We start from the raw sequence: 18,325 nt of genomic DNA, 5'->3' as shown, positions 1-18,325 counted from the left end.
ACTTGAGTTTTGCAAGATTGCAATATTTGTTATTTTTCTTCTCTAGTCTACAAGTTTGTTGCATTCGATACCTTACCCTTGTAACTTTGCAATGAAAATGTGGATTTGAGAGAGCGCATGCATGTGATAAGACCAAGGGTAGAGCCCTCATACATGTTGACCATTGCACATCTTGGACGAGACAAAGGATATGGCTTGGTACTTGGACACTAGTCCAAGATAGGACTTATCAATCAGCCCTTGAAGAAACGCACGCTTCAACGCATGAACACAAAAACGCAGATCTGTCCATGGGCGGAAAAACGCAGATATGAAGAGGTATAGGAGGGAGCATCCAACGCTGAAAATCACCGGCGCTCTGATACCATGATAGAATGTGCAGCGGAAGAAGGGAAAGTGGAAACACAGGAGAGAGAGAGAGAGAGAGAGAGAGAGAGAGGTGACAACCTGCTCTAAATATCATCACCAAAAGGAATACATGTCCCGAGCAAGAGAGGAGAACCTCGTAAGTGAGGGACTGCAGCTAGACAAGCTAGGCAAGCAATGAAATATGAGGGAGGCATGCCGGCTATATATATCTCTGCATGAAGGCAGCTACATGTGAGGGGTGACTAGCCCCTCAAACTAACATGGTCAACCCTAGAGGCTAAAATAGGACACCAAATAGGAAGCCAGCAAGTAGGGGATGATATCTAACACTATTGGGGTTAAGCAGAGCTGCCCACTCTCACCTACACTCTTTGGCCTATACATTGATGAGATCGCAGTATTTGTGGATAGTTTTGGAGGTAGAGGTTCACCATTGGCTCAGATAGTAGTGGCCATATTGCTATATGCTGACGACATTGTCTTGATCTCAGATTCAGCCAAGGGTTTACAAAAACACTTAAATGCATAGGACACAATTTGCAGGGAGAGAGACCTTACGGTCAATTTGGGCCAAACCAAGATTTTATTGAAACTGAACAAACAGGGGGAGCTAGAGTGCTCTTACAAATAGTACATGGACACCGATTAGCCCCAAATCGCAGTGGCGCCCCTTGCGGTATTTCTTTACTTGATTAAATTCGAGTACAAAAAGTACAACTTGTAGAATCCTCCACCAACAAGATCCCTTGTAGTATCACCCAGGTCTTCCAAATGAGTGCTCAGCAAGCCTTACCCCATGTCTTCTTCATCAAGAGCCCTTCTCAAAGCCTTAACCCTTGATCTTTGTCTTCACATAAGCATTCAAGCTAAGTGTTCGAGGACCTCATACGCACTCAAGGCTCAAGACTCGCTAGCCGGCACCTCTCATGGCATCCTTGCTCTCTTGCAAGTCTACCTTAGATGTGTCCCATGATCCAAGCTTTCGACTCAATCTGGCTTTCCAAAGGCACACAGGGCCAGCACTAGAGAGCACTTCTAACCCACCCAAACATCATGCCCAAAGACAAAGAGAAAGCAACCCAAGATACAAACTGATCTGCAGCTTTTTCCTTCCAGGAGTTCAAGCGTTCATGTTTCGGAATCATAGCCTCATGCTCCCACTCTTGCCATAGCGGTCATGCCTCTGAAACAATCCCAAAAACTCTTCTTTCCAAGTTTCATGTCACCAGAGCTTTCCTGATGCAGCTTTCTTGCTCTCAGCCACAATCTCCTTCGTCACAGCCTCCATCGTGGCCTTCCCATGGAGTGTCTTCTGAACCAAACACTGAAGCACTCCAGACGAACAGGTTTTCGTCTCCATAAAGGCTCGCGCTGCAGTCCTCTGTGCGCCTGTAGGCCAGCCTGCCTGTGTGCCAAGCGAGGAGGGGGGAGAGAGAGAGAGAGAGAGAGAGAGAGAGAGAGAGAGAGAGAGAGAGAGAGAGAGAGAGAGAGAGCAAAACCCTGCCTGTAGCTCTGTGCGCCACCCTCTACAGCAGCCTGCAACCCTGCGCCTCCTTCCACGAGAAAGAAAAGAATAGAAAGCGAGCGCAGTCCAGCCCACGTGGCAGTGCCGAGAGAGAACCTGTATGTGTGCTGCAGCCCTGTTTACATCTGCGCATCCTTTCACTTAAGGAAGAGGGAGAGCAAGATATATATATATATATATATAGAGAGAGAGAGAGAGAGAGAGAGAGAGAGAGAGGAGAGTGAACATTAAGCTAAGGATTTTTGAGAGAGAGACAGAGAGCTCGCCTAACGGGTGCTGGAGCTGGAGCTGGAGCTGGAGCTGGAGCTGGAGCTGGAGCTGGAGCTGTGTGTATGCGTGTGTGTGTGTGTGTGTGTGTGTGTGTGTGTGAGAGAGAGAGAGAGAGAGAGAGAGTGAGAGAGAGAGACAGAGAGAGAGAGAGAGAGAGAGCGCAGGCAAGTCGACTTCGCTACAGGCTACTGTGCTGTACCTGACTGCCCTGTTGTACTCACCGTATGCAAATCGACTACCGCAGAAGTTGATAAGCTACTGATTTAGGGTTTGCAGCTGTGTGTGTGTGTGTGTGTGTGTGTGTGTGTGTGTGTGAGAGAGAGAGAGAGAGAGAGAGAGCGCAGGCAAGTCGACTTCGCTACAGGCTACTGTGCTGTACCTGACTGCCCTGTTGTACTCACCGTATGCAAATCGACTACCGCAGAAGTTGATAAGCTACTGATTTAGGGTTTGCAGCTGCTGAATTAGGGTTTGCAGCTGCTGAATTAGTGTTTTCAGGTGCTGAATTAGGGTTTGAGAGAACGGGTTTTCTTTGCTTTTGTACATGGATTTGGATGACCCGGCTGAATTAGGGTTTGAGAGAACGGGTTTTCTTTGCTTTTGTACATGGATTTGGATGACCCGGCTACTGCTGTTGGTAGCATGGCTGCCAATTAGGGTGCTGAATTAGGGTTTGAGAGAACGGGTTTTCTTTGCTTTTGTACATGGATTTGGATGGCCCGGCTACTGCTGTTGGTAGCATGGCTGCCAATAGCCTTAACATGGATCTTATTGAGGAGATGATCGAGAAGGATGTGTGTTATGCTTCAAATGCCTCGGAGCAACAAAAACGTCAAAGGCTTTATGTTGATGCAAGCTACACTCCAGTGAAAGTTGGAGAGAATGCAGAGGAAAGTTCTCAGGTACCTTCTCCGGAGTTTGCACGTTTGCTGCAGATCACTAGTGAGCTTCTGCAAGAATATGTGAAGGCAAATAGCGTGCAAATGGCTGCAGTAGATAATGGTGGTGTGGCTGATGTATGCATGGAGACTCTTTTGTTACTACAACAGCTAGCAGATTTTCATGATCGTGCAGCTATCTTCTTCTTTACTGGGCGTATTCCGTTGTTGCCTCGTCTTAGAGCATGGTTGGGCCGCTTGGTGTCGCTTGAGGCACTTGAGGAGATTTATGATGGTCCGAGAGGCTTTTATGAAATACTTCTTCGCACTTCGGAAGCCCGTAGGATAGTCTTGGAGCAGGTGCCACTCTTTTTGGATGGGCAGTTGGTTCATGTGGTTCCGTGGAAGCCTATGGCAGAGTACCAAGATATGTTGCGCCAGGCTTGCCCAGTTTGGGTTGAAGTGAAACAATTCCCACCAATGTTTTGGCGTGTTTTACCAGGTCTCATGCGAGGTATCTGTGATGTCTTGGTGGTGCCTCAAATGACATCTAGAAACCGAAATCGTCTATGCATGTTGTGGGATACTGGGAGACCTAGGCCAACACATTTGCGTGTCAATATGGCTGGGCTACAACCTTTAATGGATGAATTGAGGTGGGATACATTTGCTGGCCACTGTTTCAAATGTGGTGAGATGGGCCACTTTGTCTCCGAATGTCCTAAGAAAGAACAAGTTGTTGCTACCAAGGATATCGTTGATAGGCAGTTGCCCGTGGAAGATGAGCATGATGCTCCTTTACATGATGCCCAGCACATGGATGTACATGTGGATGTTCAGAATGAGGTTGAGCAGCCATGGGTGGAAGTACATGGTAAAAAGACACGATTTGTTGCCCCGCAGAGGGATTTCTCAGATGCTGTTTGGCGGGGGCCTTTGCGTACTCATCAGGGGCCCTTACATACATATGCTCGTCGCCCTTTGGGTTCAGGTGCCCAACAACAGACCAGGATTGAGAGGCCGGGAGGCCAACTTTCTCAGGGTACAGGGGCTCTTGGGGTGGATAGAGTAGAACACTATCCTTTTAGAAGTCACCTAACAAAAGAAGCACAACAACAATTGCCTCTTGTGTTTGGTTCGAACGGTGAGGTCATCTCGCCATGGGATGGTCACTACCCTTCGGCACGTGCTTGGGAACTCCAAGGGCAATCTGAGATCACAAATACCATGTCTAAAAATGCAATGCTTCAAAAGGTTCGTGATTTGGCAGATTGTCCTGGGCCTAGTACATGGCCTTGTTGATTCCTTTTCTGGGAAGGCTTATGAAAATTGTACAATGGAATGTAAAGGGTATTTCCTCGCACCAAAAGCAATTCAAGCTTTGGCGTACAACTTTTTGTCATGGTTGGGATGTTTTGTGTGCAGTTGAACATAAGCAGCATAAGTTGGCTGGCAAAGCCTGTGTATATAAGGGGTTTCATGTTTTCTACAGCGGACATCCTGCTTCGCAGTCAGGTGTTATGTTTGCTGTTCGTTCGCAGTTTCAGCCTTCTCTTGTGATTCAAGATGTTCATGGAAGATTTCTAGTGATACAGATTGTTTGGGATGATACGCCTTTATGGTTGTTAGGAGTGTATGCTCCAAATAATGCTCGTGCACGCCGTTTGCTGTGGAATGACTTGTGTGCTCTTTCAATCTCTCATCCTGGCTTTGTGATGGGAGACTTTAATATGTGTGTCTCCAGGGAGCAAGCCACGTCGCCTCATTTTGTAATGGATGGCCCGGAGAGAATGGCGTGGGAAGCTTTTGCAGCAAGGTCGCTAAAACAAGACATGTGGTCTTGGTTGCATCCAGATGAAAGGGGTTACACTTATGCCTCACAAGAGTTTCAGGGCACTTATGCTAGATTGGATAGGATGTATATTTTACATCAAGATCTCTTTTTGCCAGAGGTTCTTACTATGATGGTTGATCAGCAACAGGTTTTCTCGGATCATTGGCCGCTTGTGTTTGAAATGGTCCATCATCCTATGGATGCATATAAAGGCTTGTTGGGACGCTTGTGTTTGAAATGGTCCATCATCCTGTGGATGCATATAAAGGCTTGTTGGGACGCTTGCCTTTGTGCTTAAATCACACTTTTTTGGAGCATGAAGTTTTTGATGTTTATATGCGTCAGTTGATACGACATTTCTCCACAAGAGTGTCCATGGCTGATTATCATGCTTGGCCAGTGTTCCTTACCAACACTCGGAGATTAGCGCGGCATTATGGTCTTGCTAATGCCTCTATACAAAAACAGCATGTGGCTCTTCTTGAGTCGCTTTTAAAGGGCTTGCAGGCGTTCATGTTTACTGACTCTATGGATGCTGAAGTTGTGGATGCCATAGAATGGCTGAAAAAGGAGCTATCTAGGGTGCAAGAAGCACAATATGTTCGCTTTAAACTACTTGCACATCTTGATGCTTTGCGGGATGCTAACTGTCAATCTCATTGCTTCTATGATAAGTTGCATCAAAAACATATGCGTCAGAATATTGTTAGGCTGATGGATGCCCAAGGCAACCTTGTTACTCAACCTTCTGAGGTTATTCAGCATTGGATCAGGTTTTATGAAGATTTGCTTGCCCCTCGAGAGGATGTCTCGCCGGCTGTCCTGGCTGCAAGGGAGTCATTGTTTGCTGAAGTACGATATCAAGTTGACCTTGATGTGGCGGTTCAGCTTGATGCTCCTGTTACTCAAGGGGAAGTGGAAGCTGTTCTCTCCAAACTTCCCATGGGAAAGAGCCCTGGTTGGGATGGTTTGACAAATGAGTTTTTTCGAAAATATGCTGATCGGCTTGCAGAGCCTTTGACGCTTATTTGTCAAAGGGTTTGGGATGAGGGATATATGCCTGCCGATTGGAAGTTGGGCATACTTCGTTTGTTGCCCAAAGTCCCTTCGCCTACTTCTTTGGCTCAATGGCGCCCGATCTCACTTAAGGGTATTATGTATAAAATCTTTACAAAGATTTTTGCCAATCGCTTGCAGAAGGTGCTTCCTACTCTTATTCATCCATATCAATATGGATTTGTGCATGGCAGGAATATTTTTGCATAATATTCTTAATGTTCAAATTGGAGTGGATTATGCCAAGGCAAAGACGCAAGAGATTGTGATGCTGCAGCTGGATCTTGAAAAAGCTTTTGATCATGTCACCTAGTCTTTCCTTTCTCAATTAATGACAACCATGGGCTTTGGTCCCAAAATGGCTAATTTAGTGCATTTACTTGGCTCTGGCTCTATCACGCAAATTATGCTCAATGGAAGACTTTCGGATGGTATTTCTCTCACCCGTTCTCTCCGATAGGGCTGTCCTCTTAGCCCTCTTTTCTTTGCCATTGCCACTCATCCTATGTTATCTCGCCTAGATGCTATGGCATCGCATGGTGAAGTGGTTGGTTTGCATCTCCCTCATGGCAAGCAATTGGTTGCTCAAGTCCTTGCGGATGACACTTTTATGTTTCTCAGGGCCGAAAAAGCCAATATAGATCGAGCAATGGAAGCTTGGAATAATTTTGCATTGGCTTCTGGGCTGAAAATAAATTCAACAAAATCAGCCCTCATTGTATGCACGGAATTTGATCTTGAGGCATTAGGGTGGCAAGGCCGTGTGGTGCATACAGGAGACATTGTTCGTCATCTTGGGTATCCGGTGGGTGTGGATGTGGACCCCCAAGCGCTTCTTGCTTGGATTTCTACTCGGATCTCGGATAAATTTGTGTATTGGAAAGCTCAAGGGTGGCCTATGCACGTGAGGGTTAAGGTAGCTCAGGTTATTATGCTTAGCATGATTTCCTATTTTTTGCCTTTGCTACCTTGGACGCACAAATCTCTTCTCCGTTTGGTTGCTCCCATTCGGTTTATGCTGTGGAAGAGGCAAGGAAATATTATGGGTCAAACATGGATAGCTTGGAATCACATTACGACGCCCAAAAGAATGGGTGGGGCTGCTTTACTGGATGTCCACTTGCATATGGTGGCGCGTAGGTGGGCGCTTTTTCAGGATATGTGTTTGCAGGAGCAGCCTTGGGTATTCATGGCTCGTGACTTGATTGAGTTGGAGGGATTGTCACATGGACGGACACGTGTGCAGGCTTCATGGTGGGACATTGTGAATGCGGCTCATCCTGTCCGTATTCGCTCATCTCACATTTTATCGCATATTCTCCTTTCTTGGCATGAAGTTCTACTATTGGCTCGGTGGGATCCTGGTCATGAAAGACTACTTTTGAACTCTTTGCAGTTCGAAACATTTGTGGAGTCGCGTGTCATTGTTTGACCAGACAGAGATGCTTCACGCATACGACTCAACCGCATGGTCAGGTTAGGCTTGGTTAGAATCCGAGATGCTGTGATACCTGGTCGTGTGACAGGCCATATTCGTTTCGTCGTATTCGGCAGCACTTTAGGGTTCCTCGGACATTTCAGCCACTATGGGTTGACATCATGCATGCAGTTGAGCCTTTTACTCCATTGCCTCGGCCATCTGCAGATCAGCCTTGGCTTGATTGGGCACTATGTAAATCTAGTGACTTGATATCACTTTCAGCTAACCAAGTCTATCATAAGCTCGTATCAGAGAAAGATTGGGTTTCAGCCAAGGCCAATAAGGTGTGGGATTGCACAAGTCTAAATCATGGTGGCAGAAAACTCTTATGCGTGGTTGGCAGTCTAAACTCCCTTACCGAGGTAAGGTTTTCATTTGGAGGATGTTGGTGGAAGGGTTACTTACCTACACGGGATCAGCTCAGCCGTCGTAAAATTACATTGGTCCCTTGCTTCTTCTGCACGACATGCACTGAAACAATTATGCATCTGTTCATGAGTTGTCCAGTGGCCCGTGAGATTTGTGTTGGGGTAAAGGCGTTATGCCCACCCTTATAGTGTGTACAAGCCCATAAGTTATAGTACATAGTACACTTAGTACATTAAAAGTACTAAGTGCACTATGTGTACTAGTGCAATATACATGTGTGATAGGGGAGTCACACACTCATGCTATTGATGAGTTGACTTATCCCCACAACTCTCTCTCTCTCTCTCTCCCTTGTGCTTCTCTGTGTATGTCTCCCACATAACACTTAACCCTAATTCTGTTTTCTCCCCATCACCTGGTATCAGAGCATTGGTTCCTTTGAGGAGAAAGAAGTGGGATTTTCTTCAGGTGTTGCTGAGGACAAGGCAGCTGCAATTGCTGACAGTCGTCCCCTTCTTGTGCTGGTTGGTGCGCGGTGGTCGAAACCCAGTCTCGAACCCCCTTGGTGCGGTGAGCGTGGAAGAGCCTTGACCTCCTTGCGCAGCAGCTTAGCCCCCAAGCTATCGCCTACAGCAGACGGGAGCTCTTTTAGGGTTTTGATTAAGTCCTGCGAAGGATACAGAAAGAGGCGTCATATACTAACCTGGTTGATCGAGCGACCAGTAACTGGCTGCGGACCAGAACCATAGACGCCACAAGAACGCCTTTATGCACTCTTCATAGCCACGCGTCAGCGCTTGCAGCAAACGAGACGTTGGTCCAAAAAGTTTAGCGCTACTAGGTGGTGGGTAGGCGAAGGCTGCAACGTCGGGAGGCGCATAAGCATCAGCTCCACGTCAGGCGACACACCTACGTGGTGGTGGTCAGACTCAGTCACAAGGCGTCAACAGGCAGGCGCATAAGCATCAACTCTACTGTACCTGCTGAGGAGAGCTACACTGCCCAGCCATCCGTACATTAGCTACAGCTACAGGAGCATCAGCATCAGCATCACCCGATGGTGTAGGAGTTGCTGGAAGAGGAGCAAATCTGCACGAAGAAAGCAGGAGCTTCAGAAGTTCTGAGCCGGAAAATAATAGAGACCCAACAGCAGCACCAAATTCAGCAAACCCCCCTTGCCTGCAAATCAGAGAAATTCAAAGAAATCAAGGTATTTTCCTCAATTTTTTTTTGGGATTTGCAATTGAGCAAGTACAATCAACAATTGAGCAGATACAGGTGTCAAATTGCTCAATTTTGAGCAAAATTGGCAAAATTGGGTGACATTGGTCACAATCAGGATCAATTTGCAGGACATTGGTCACAATCAGGATCAATTTGCAGGAAATTGGATGTCGAAATTTGGGGCTTTTGATGTAATTGTGCAATTAAGCACTCATACATGCTGTATGATGTGAAAAATCGCACATTTGGGCAAAATTGCAGCAAATTGCAGTGCAAATCAAGGGGCTTTTGTGCCGATTGAGTTGATTTGCATGCAGGCAATCACATTTGATGCTGTGGATAACGTGTTGATGCCTTACAAGCACTCAATGTGCCTGTAAATCAAGGGGCTTTCATGTATTTGATGTATATGTGGCCAGGGGGAAGCATCGTGAACACTCTGGATGCCTTCATGTGCGTCAATGTACCATGTATGATCAGAAATTGATCTTAAATCAAGGGGCTTTTCAAGTTCGTATGCTTGTTGAGCTTGGCAAAGCAGCAGGCAAGACATTTATGCCTTGAATCCTCAAAAATCAGCTTGCAGTCAAGGGGCTTTTGCCCAATTTCTGTTCGGAACTGTTTTATGCAGTGTTCAGGACTGTAAAAGTCTGACTTTTACTCATTTGGACAGCTAGGACAGCATTTATTGCTACTGTACCTGCTGGTACAGATTTGGCACAGCTTTGTGCATGTTTTGGCATGGCTGTACACTGTTTTGAGTGACCAAAAGGTTCAATTTCAGCTGCTGTACTTGCCGGGACAGGTTTGGTACATCATTGGTGAGCACTTGGTGGGCTGATATGGCCAAGATTCCGTATGCTTCAGCTTGTGGCAGTCTCATGTATGCCATGGTTGCTACTAGGCCGGACATTGCATTTGCAGTGGGAGTGGTTTCTAGATACATGGCCAACCCTGGCAAGAAGCATTGGGAAGCAGTGAAAGGTGTCATGAGATACCTGAAGGGCACACAGGATTTGTGCATTTGCTTTGGCAAACAGGATGCATTAGTGCATGGTTACACGGATTCGGATTATGCCGGTCATCCAGATAACCGGAAGTCTACTACCGGTTATGTATTTACATTCACAGGAGGTGCTGTGTCATGGATATCCAGGATGCAGAAGTGCACAGCCTTATCTACTACAGAGGCCGAGTATATTGCAGCCACAGAGGCTTGCAAGGAGGCATTATGGCTATCTCGGTTAGTGGTTGATTTGGGCTATACAGGGGATATTCCATTGTTGCATTGTGACAGTCAGAGTGCCATTCAGTTGGCAAAGAACCCTGTTTTTCATGCAAAGACGAAGCATGTGGATGTGAAGTATCACTTCATCAGAGAGGTGATAGAGAACAAGCAAATTCAGCTTGTTAAGATTCACACGGATGACAACCCGGCTGATCTGTTGACAAAGAGTTTGCCTCCGGAGCGGTTTGCTCATTGCAGACACTTGATGGGCATTGGATGAGGCCAGTTTCAGCCTTGATATGGCCTTGTATATTATCATGTACATGCTGTTTTTTCTTTTCCTTTACTTAAGGGCACTTTGCCTTTAAGTGGGAGGTTGTTGGGGTAAAGGCGTTATGCCCACCCTTATAGTGTGTACAAGCCCATAAGTTATAGTACATAGTACACTTAGTACATTAAAAGTACTAAGTGCACTATGTGTACTAGTGCAATATACATGTGTGATAGGGGAGTCACACACTCATGCTATTGATGAGTTGACTTATCCCCACAACTCTCTCTCTCTCTCTCTCTCCCTTGTGCTTCTCTGTGTATGTCTCCCACATAACACTTAACCCTAATTCTGTTTTCTCCCCATCAATTTGGTCTTTTGTCTCTCGTGTTTGGGAGGCAGTAGAGAGGTCTACTGTTTCAGCTCATCAGTGGATATTTGGGATTTGTCCTCAAGTCATTACTTCGGACAGTCACCTTGTGATATTCCATTTTCTTAGATGGACAGGACTTTGGCATATTTGGACTACACGGAATGGGTTCACCTTTGATTCCTTGTCTGGAATACATGGGCACATTCTACGTATCCGCGGTTTGCTGCTTTGGCAGTTTTATTCTCTTCTCTCAGCTCAGCTACTGGATGCAGATGTTATTTCGTTATGGTCTACGACGGCTCGGTTGGCTCATCTTTGATGCTTTTATCTAGGATGCTTATTTGGCTAGGAGGCTTTCTTATTAGTGTACAGGTTTGCATGGTCATGATCCTTTAGAGGATCTTTTGTGGGGTTTTTTTGGGGCCATAGGTTCTGTGTGAGCCATGTGGCTGATGTACATTTTTACATATAATATAAAACACCATTTCATGAAAAAGAGAGAGAGAGAGAGAGAGAGAGAGAGAGAGAGAGAACAAAAACCTTCAGTCTGCGCCTGTGCTCTCTGGCGACCAACCTTCCAAGGAGATGCACCACACCCCTCACGTCGACTCTACCACCTCTTTTTAAACGATAAGGATGCAATTCAGCCCTGCTTTTCTCCAAAAAGCAAAAACTAATAGCAAAACGCATCTTCCCATAATAATATTGTTTTTAAATCATCAAAGGTTATGAAACCTTATACACTTTAAAATCCTTTTGTCCCCTTCACACTTGGGGTTGTCCACACATGGGTTCCCTTTTTAACTCCACTGATGCCATTCACACTGTCCACCATGTCCCCGTGCCCACTTGCATACTGTCCAGAGAAAAACACAGGGTCGTAACAATTATGGTCTTCAACACATCTTATGCAATCACCTCATGATTTTCTTTCATATACAGATATGCCCCAGTGGAGATCGTGCAGAAGTATGTGTATCTAGGAGTCACTTTTACAGGCCCTCTGTTCTACATGACCATAGCCGCCACTAACCGACTTGCGAGGGGGCATGCTGTTAGCAGTCATCTCCTGCCAGTACACTACACCTGGGCCTCCGTTGTGGGTGTGCCCGCCCGTTTTTAGTGTTTCCCCATTTTTCCTCACTCTCCATGTATTTTCCCATTTTTTCCTGAGGTGTGGAGGGCTGTCGGCTGACTTCTGTTGTTGCTGGCCAACGGTAGATGTGCTATCCGACTTGGTCAGGTGTCCTGGCCGACTGGCTCTTTTGCTGGTCGTGAGCTTTTGCTGCTGTCGGCCTGTTTTAGAGTGGCCGACCTGCAACCTGGGGCCATATAAAATGGCCCCTTGCCCCCCACACTTCCCACTTGTGTATTCCGGGATTTTCTTGAGTGTATATAGCAACGTTACACAGCTTCTCTCTCTCTCTCTCTCTCTTTCATCTGCGTTTTGCTCTCTACAATAGTTGTCTTCATTTCCGTCGTGCATTTAACATGGTATCAAAGCCCCAGGTGGCTTGAAGCTTGGAGACAGTGGGACAACGAGGGTTTGATGATTTGAGGTGCTGATTGGAGATTGTTTGGGCTGTACGGGACTTGGAGATCAGGTAGAAGGCAACCATCACCGTTGGACAGCCACCTTGCACATTATTTGCAGCCTCTTCTTCTTTTTTCCCACCCACCCTCCCTTCACAAGACCTTGTGAACCCTTGAGATGGCAAACCTGCTTGAGATGGCTGAGAAGCACATCAAGATCCCAACACTCCCCACGCTCCCGGTGGACCGACAGTTGGACGGGAACAACTACGGCATATGGAAGGTAATGATGGAGTCCGTTTTGGAGTCTTATGACTTGGCTGATTTCATTGTTGTTGGTGTTCCACGGCCAGAGTTGGAAGACGGGGAGTTACCAAGCTTTTGCTCAGTTCAAGGAGTGGCATGTGATGGTGGAGAGAGTCTGGCTTGCAGATAAAGACTCTTCGGGCTGACATAGGAGGAGAGTTTACTTCCAATGCATTTATGCCGTTTTGTGCAGAACATGGCATCAAGCGGGAGCTGGCCAATACAGGTTCGCCTTCAAAGAATGGAGTAGTTGAGTGTAAAAACAGGACTATGGTAGAGATGGCAAGGACGATGTTGGAGCATCGTGATCTTCCTCGTCCACTTTGGGGAGAGGTTGTGGCTACGGCTGTCCATAACCTCAACGGATCTCCAACGACTTGAGTACCTAACATGACTCCCTTTGAGGCTTATTTTGGTAGGAAACTAGATGTCTCCCATTTTCGTGTGTTTGGGAGTGATGCATATGTTCACATTCCAAAGAAGCAAAGGGAGAAGCTTGACTCGAAGTCCCAGAAGCTTGTCTTTGTGGGATATAATTCTCTTTCCAAAGGATACAGGTTGTATGACCCAAAGCGGAACGAGGTTGTTGTCAACAAAGATGTGGTTTTTGATGAGCATGTTCCAGCTTCCAATGTTTATGAGCCGCCACTTCTCGGAGACCAAGACGATTCTGATGATGATTCCCAGTCAATTGTTCCAGCTAGACAGCCTCAGTCAATTGAGGAGGTTGAGCCCACAGCTAGAGATGAGCCCCCGCAGCAACAAGAGGCTCCGCGATCTGTTCGAGTACCACACCCCCTCCGGGAGTCAGGTGTTACAGAGCTTCCTTCGGAATGGGCCACAGAGTGGTACACATATCCACATCGGAATCCACTACACACAATAGTTCCTGTACTACGACATCAGAGCCCATCACCCGTACCCATGCTCCAACTCCACGGCCCAGAGGAGTTCTTAGCGAGAGAGCTCGATCCATTCTGCGAGCCAAACGTCCCCGACCCACAGCATCAGGTCCCTCCACCACACAAAGACAGATTCGTGAGGTTCTCCACCGACATGACACGCTCCCATCACAAAGGCCTAACATTCACTCCACCATCAGATCAATTCTGGCCAAGGCAGGTATCGTCATTAGCTGATCACAACATATCTCACTCTACACAGGATCATATGTCGATCACATGTATTGTCAAATGTTTTCATTTTACTTTTTCTTTCATTTTTCCATGGCTCAGTATATCCATGGTACCATTGTATTACTTTTGGTCTCATAGACCCTTGGGTCTTCCGTAGACGTTAATATAAACTCTCTGTGTCTCTCTCTCTCTCTCTCTCTTAGGACCCAAGAGGTGGAGGACACAGACATAGTGGATCTTGTCGACCCTCCACGAGCTACTCTGGACCTACCTCGCTCAAGAGGAGTTACCTCTCGGACCCAGGAGGTGGACACCGACATAGTGGATCTTGTGGACCACTTTCTTCCAGACCCACGAGGTGGAGGACACCGACATAGTGGATCTTGTGGACCCTCCACGAGCTGCTCTGGACCTACCTCGCCCAAGTGTAGTTACCTCGGACCGAACCTCTGCACTCTAGCGTGCTCGATGCCCTCGAACCCCTCCCTCCCCTCGGTCGACCACGATCACCTCATCAGCTCCAGATCCAGGACATGCGCCACCGCCATCAAGCTACCTTTCCACGTGACATAGCTGAGGGAAACCTCTCGGCCATACTCATTAGCCCCATGCTTGATATTTTGGAGAGTGGTATACCATGTACTCGGAGCTGATGTTGCTCTCATGTTTCTATGTTCTTAGTATTCCATGATGAGTTTTCCATGGACAATTTTGTATCACCCCAATGAGATAGCTATGTTTATGTTTTCTTTCTATTTTATTTTCCATTCCATGATGAGATATGCTATGGACATTATTGTATCACTTTGGTCTCATACGCCCATTGGGTCTTTAGTAGATGCTTAATATATCTTTCTTTCTTTCTTTCTCTCTTGTGCATTATCTTCGTTGCAAGATTGCTGAATTTTTTAACATTGAAGTTACCGATTCTATCCACCGAGCTTCTGCATGTTACGTTGCAGATCCAATCCCTTCAAAGATTAAATACGAAGCAAAACCAAGTCATGTGAGTTGGCACAAAGAAACCTCGACATTAACGCCAGTTTCTCTCTCGTGCTGATTGCTACCCATATAATCCTGCTGACACCATTCGTTTGTTGGTGCTGTACACTCCTGTTGTTAAAACCCCTACAGATATTATATCATTTGGATCTCCAGAAAGAAATTGTGCATGTCAAGCTGCATGCTAAATACGAGAGAGAGGGAGAGACTCACCCAAACCCAAACAAGTAATGCATTTGCAGATGACTTCCCGACCATTCTTTCTGAAACAGCTTATTTCACCAGTCCCTTGACACCTAGAGCACTTCCCTGTCCACTGATAGAGAACCTCCTTGCAATCCTGCAACAAAGAGCATGCATATACATTCCTCAAAAATTCTGCATGCTCTCCATTTATACTGAGCCTGAAGTACAGGCCTTGCAAAACTAAGGTTTGCTAGGTTCATCCAATATTTCGGGCTCTCTCTGCTAAAGCTAACATGAAAAGGGACACATACCTTCACTTCGGGATCACAGTTTTTCATCTTCTCAACGTCTTCCGGGACGGGGGTGGAGCTGGGGTAAGTCATCGGAAGGGGGAGAGGTTCGCTCTTGCTAAGTGCGCTCTCGTTTTCTCTGTGCCATTTGCCATTGGCAAAGGCTCGCCAGTCTTTAGCAAAAAGGCTCTGCACTGCATTAGGGGTGTTTTCCCTTGCCTCTCTCCTAATGCCGGGCAGCGGTTGTTTGGGGAAGGCCGGAATAGAAGCAGAGCGGATGATAACCTCCTCCGTCTGTTTCTTCTTCTTCACAGGAGCGAACGTTTGCAGCGGCTGATAGTGAGAGATAAGTAGACTTGAAGCGAAAACATGGAGCATTCTAGAAGACTGCACAGAGCAAAACTCACTCTCATTCTCTTGCAATGTAACCTGCTCAACCAAGCTCCGTGCAGTGATAGAACGACCAGCGGGGAAGTGGCGAGCTCCAAGTGTACGATAGCTACGGTGTCAGCATGCCCGCGTTCAGATCGGGCGGACACGAAAATTGGGGTGGCGTGGGTTTAGGATCGTGCAGAGTGAACTTGGGTGGGCCGGTCATGGACCCGCCGATCGCATGGGCATGGGCATGGGCATGGGCATGGGCAACTCGGTTGGGCATGGCCTTAGGGTGGGCATGGGAACTTGCCTTGGTTGTTTTTTAATACTTTAAAAAACCAAAAAAAGGTGCTATAAAGCATCGAACCTGTGACCCGCACATGAGGAGGCAAGAACCCAACCATTACACCATTCTATCCACCGTGCAGAAGAGCTTCTCTTCTAAATAATTTTAAGTCAATTTTTTGGCCATGTCAGCAATCTCCCCCTATTTCGACAGCTTCAAAGGCCGGGATAAGAGATCGCACACACCAGCAACCCCACATCCTACCGCCCCCATAGCCTCAATCGCCGCGAATCCTCCTCCACCCTTGATCCCATGGTGAAGGACTTGTCACTTCACCATGCCCTTTAGCGCTAACGGACAGACAAAACTTTAGCATATTAAACTTTGTGTGAGCCCTAACCAATAAGTTGTGATTTTGAACTTTGTGCCTTGTGATCACCTAGGCATCATCTAATATGGGAAGGGTCAACTACATACGTCTTAAGGAGACTTACATGAAAGATGTTATGAATTCGAAGATGAGGAGGTAGCAGTAAAGCCTGGTCACCAATTTGCCTTGTGATCATATATGGACCACAATACCTAGGAGAGAGTTTTCAAAATTTTCTAAAGGATAGGAAACTCTTCTTTGGTTTAACTTAGAGAAACACCATGTCTCTTTCTTTGGATATACTCTTTGATCTCTTCATGTCGACATAACTCTTTTGTCGATCCTGAGCGGATTTAAGATCTTGTCAACTTAACTTGAAGATCCATTTCGTCCAGCATTTTCTTTGTGGCCTCAACTCTAATCTAAAGGATCCAACCAAGTCAAAGTTGTAATACATTCTTGCCCATATAAGGCCTTAAAGAGAAACATTCCCAAGCTTCTATAACAAGAGGCATTATAAGTAAATTCTACCAAATGCAAAAAATTAAGCTCAATTCAAGCCATTTCTTAGGTTCTTGACTACAATAACCCCTAAGCATATCTTCAATAACCTAATTAACCATCTCGGTCTATCCATATGTCTCTCAAGGTGATAGGTCATACTCATATTTAAGTGAGTATCTCCACAGCCTCAAATAAAGTAGTCCAAAACTAAGAAGTAAACTCATAGTCCCTGTTTTATTGACAATAAAGTGAGGCAATCCATGAAGCTTTACTACTTCTTTTACAAAAATATGGGCAATGTTAGCAACCGCCCCATGACTGGTAGCAAAGTCTTCTTGACAGGTACCAAATAGGCTACCTTAGTTAATCTATCTACCACAACCATGTTGGATCATATGCACCCTGCATAATTGAAAGCCTAGTCATGAAATTCATAATGATACATTTCCACTTCATCTATGAAATTTCTAACGGGTGAAGCTTCCTTGGAAGCTTAACTCTTTTCTCTTTAATCTTTTGACAAGAAAGACATTGCTTTACCTAATTCAATACATCTCTCTTTAAACTTGGCCAAAAGAACCTCCTTTTAACTAAAGCATAAGTCTTCGTATAACTTGGGTGACCTCCTGCTAAAGGGATATCATGAGCTTCAGAGATGATCTTCTTTCTAATCTCCTCCCTAAGGGGAATGAATGGCCTCTTATGATAAAACACATATCCAACTTCCAAGGTAAAACCTTTAAGCTTTAGATCCATGTGATCTAAATTGAGAGTCTCCACAATTGGCTAAAAATAAGGATCTTCATTAAGAATACTCTTGCTCTGGAAGAGGAATAAAGGGCATAGAGATGTACATACTAAAACTTTAATGGTTGAGAGAAGCTAATATATTTTCCTTACTAGGATAGAATTTAATCTCAAAATTAAACTCTTGAAGTAGTGAGGACTTTTGTGCCATGCTACAAGAGGAAGAGTTGCAAAAGAAGAGGTTGCAAGGAGAGGATTCCGCCTTCTCTGCAGGTTCAAAGAAAGGAAAAGGTAAAGACTCTAGTAACCCCTCTTCTTCTGCAAATGATAAAAAGAAGAAGAAGATAAAGTGCTTCTACTGCAAGAAGCCTCGTCACGTTCAAACAGAATGTCGAAAGAAGGCTGCAGATGAGAAGAATGGAACGTTGAAGTCCTCTACTTCAACAAAGGAGTCAAGCAACAATGCTCAAGCTAAGGTGGAGTTATGGGTTGCTATTGAAGAAATCTGTGCAACTCATACAGCTAGAACTGGATCATTGGATCATCGACAGTGGTGCGACCCAACACATGACCAGTCATCATAAAGATTGGTATTCCTCTCTACAACCAGTGGGAGATGACATCATGGTAGCAGTTGGGAATGATGCCAAATGCCCAGCAAAAGGTTCAGAAATTCTGAATTCTGATGGTACAGTTGTCGGCAAGGCAACTAG

The 18,325-nt window shown here is 45.8% G+C and overlaps 1 protein-coding gene across 2 annotated transcripts in view; it reads right to left on the bottom strand.

The window, feature by feature from the left end:
- The window catches only part of LOC147633831 (protein disulfide-isomerase SCO2-like), a 30,510-nt gene extending 14,665 nt beyond the window's left edge, over positions 1-15,845 (bottom strand). For both annotated transcript variants that reach the window (XM_086804495.1, XM_086804496.1), the window contains exons 1-2: positions 15,352-15,845; positions 15,068-15,194 (exon numbers count right to left, since the gene is read on the bottom strand). In XM_086804495.1, coding sequence (XP_086660621.1) covers positions 15,068-15,194; positions 15,352-15,708 — 484 coding nt within the window. In that variant the 5' untranslated portion in view covers positions 15,709-15,845. The remainder of the gene's footprint in view (positions 1-15,067; positions 15,195-15,351) is intronic.
- Positions 15,846-18,325: the final 2,480 nt, after the last annotated feature.

The sequence above is a fragment of the Cibotium barometz genome, chromosome 11 (genome assembly GCF_041138505.1).
Source record: "Cibotium barometz isolate CiBa-2024 chromosome 11, ASM4113850v1, whole genome shotgun sequence".
In the NCBI taxonomy this organism is placed as follows: domain Eukaryota; kingdom Viridiplantae; phylum Streptophyta; class Polypodiopsida; order Cyatheales; family Cibotiaceae; genus Cibotium; species Cibotium barometz.
This window is presented reverse-complemented; position numbering and strand designations above follow the sequence as displayed.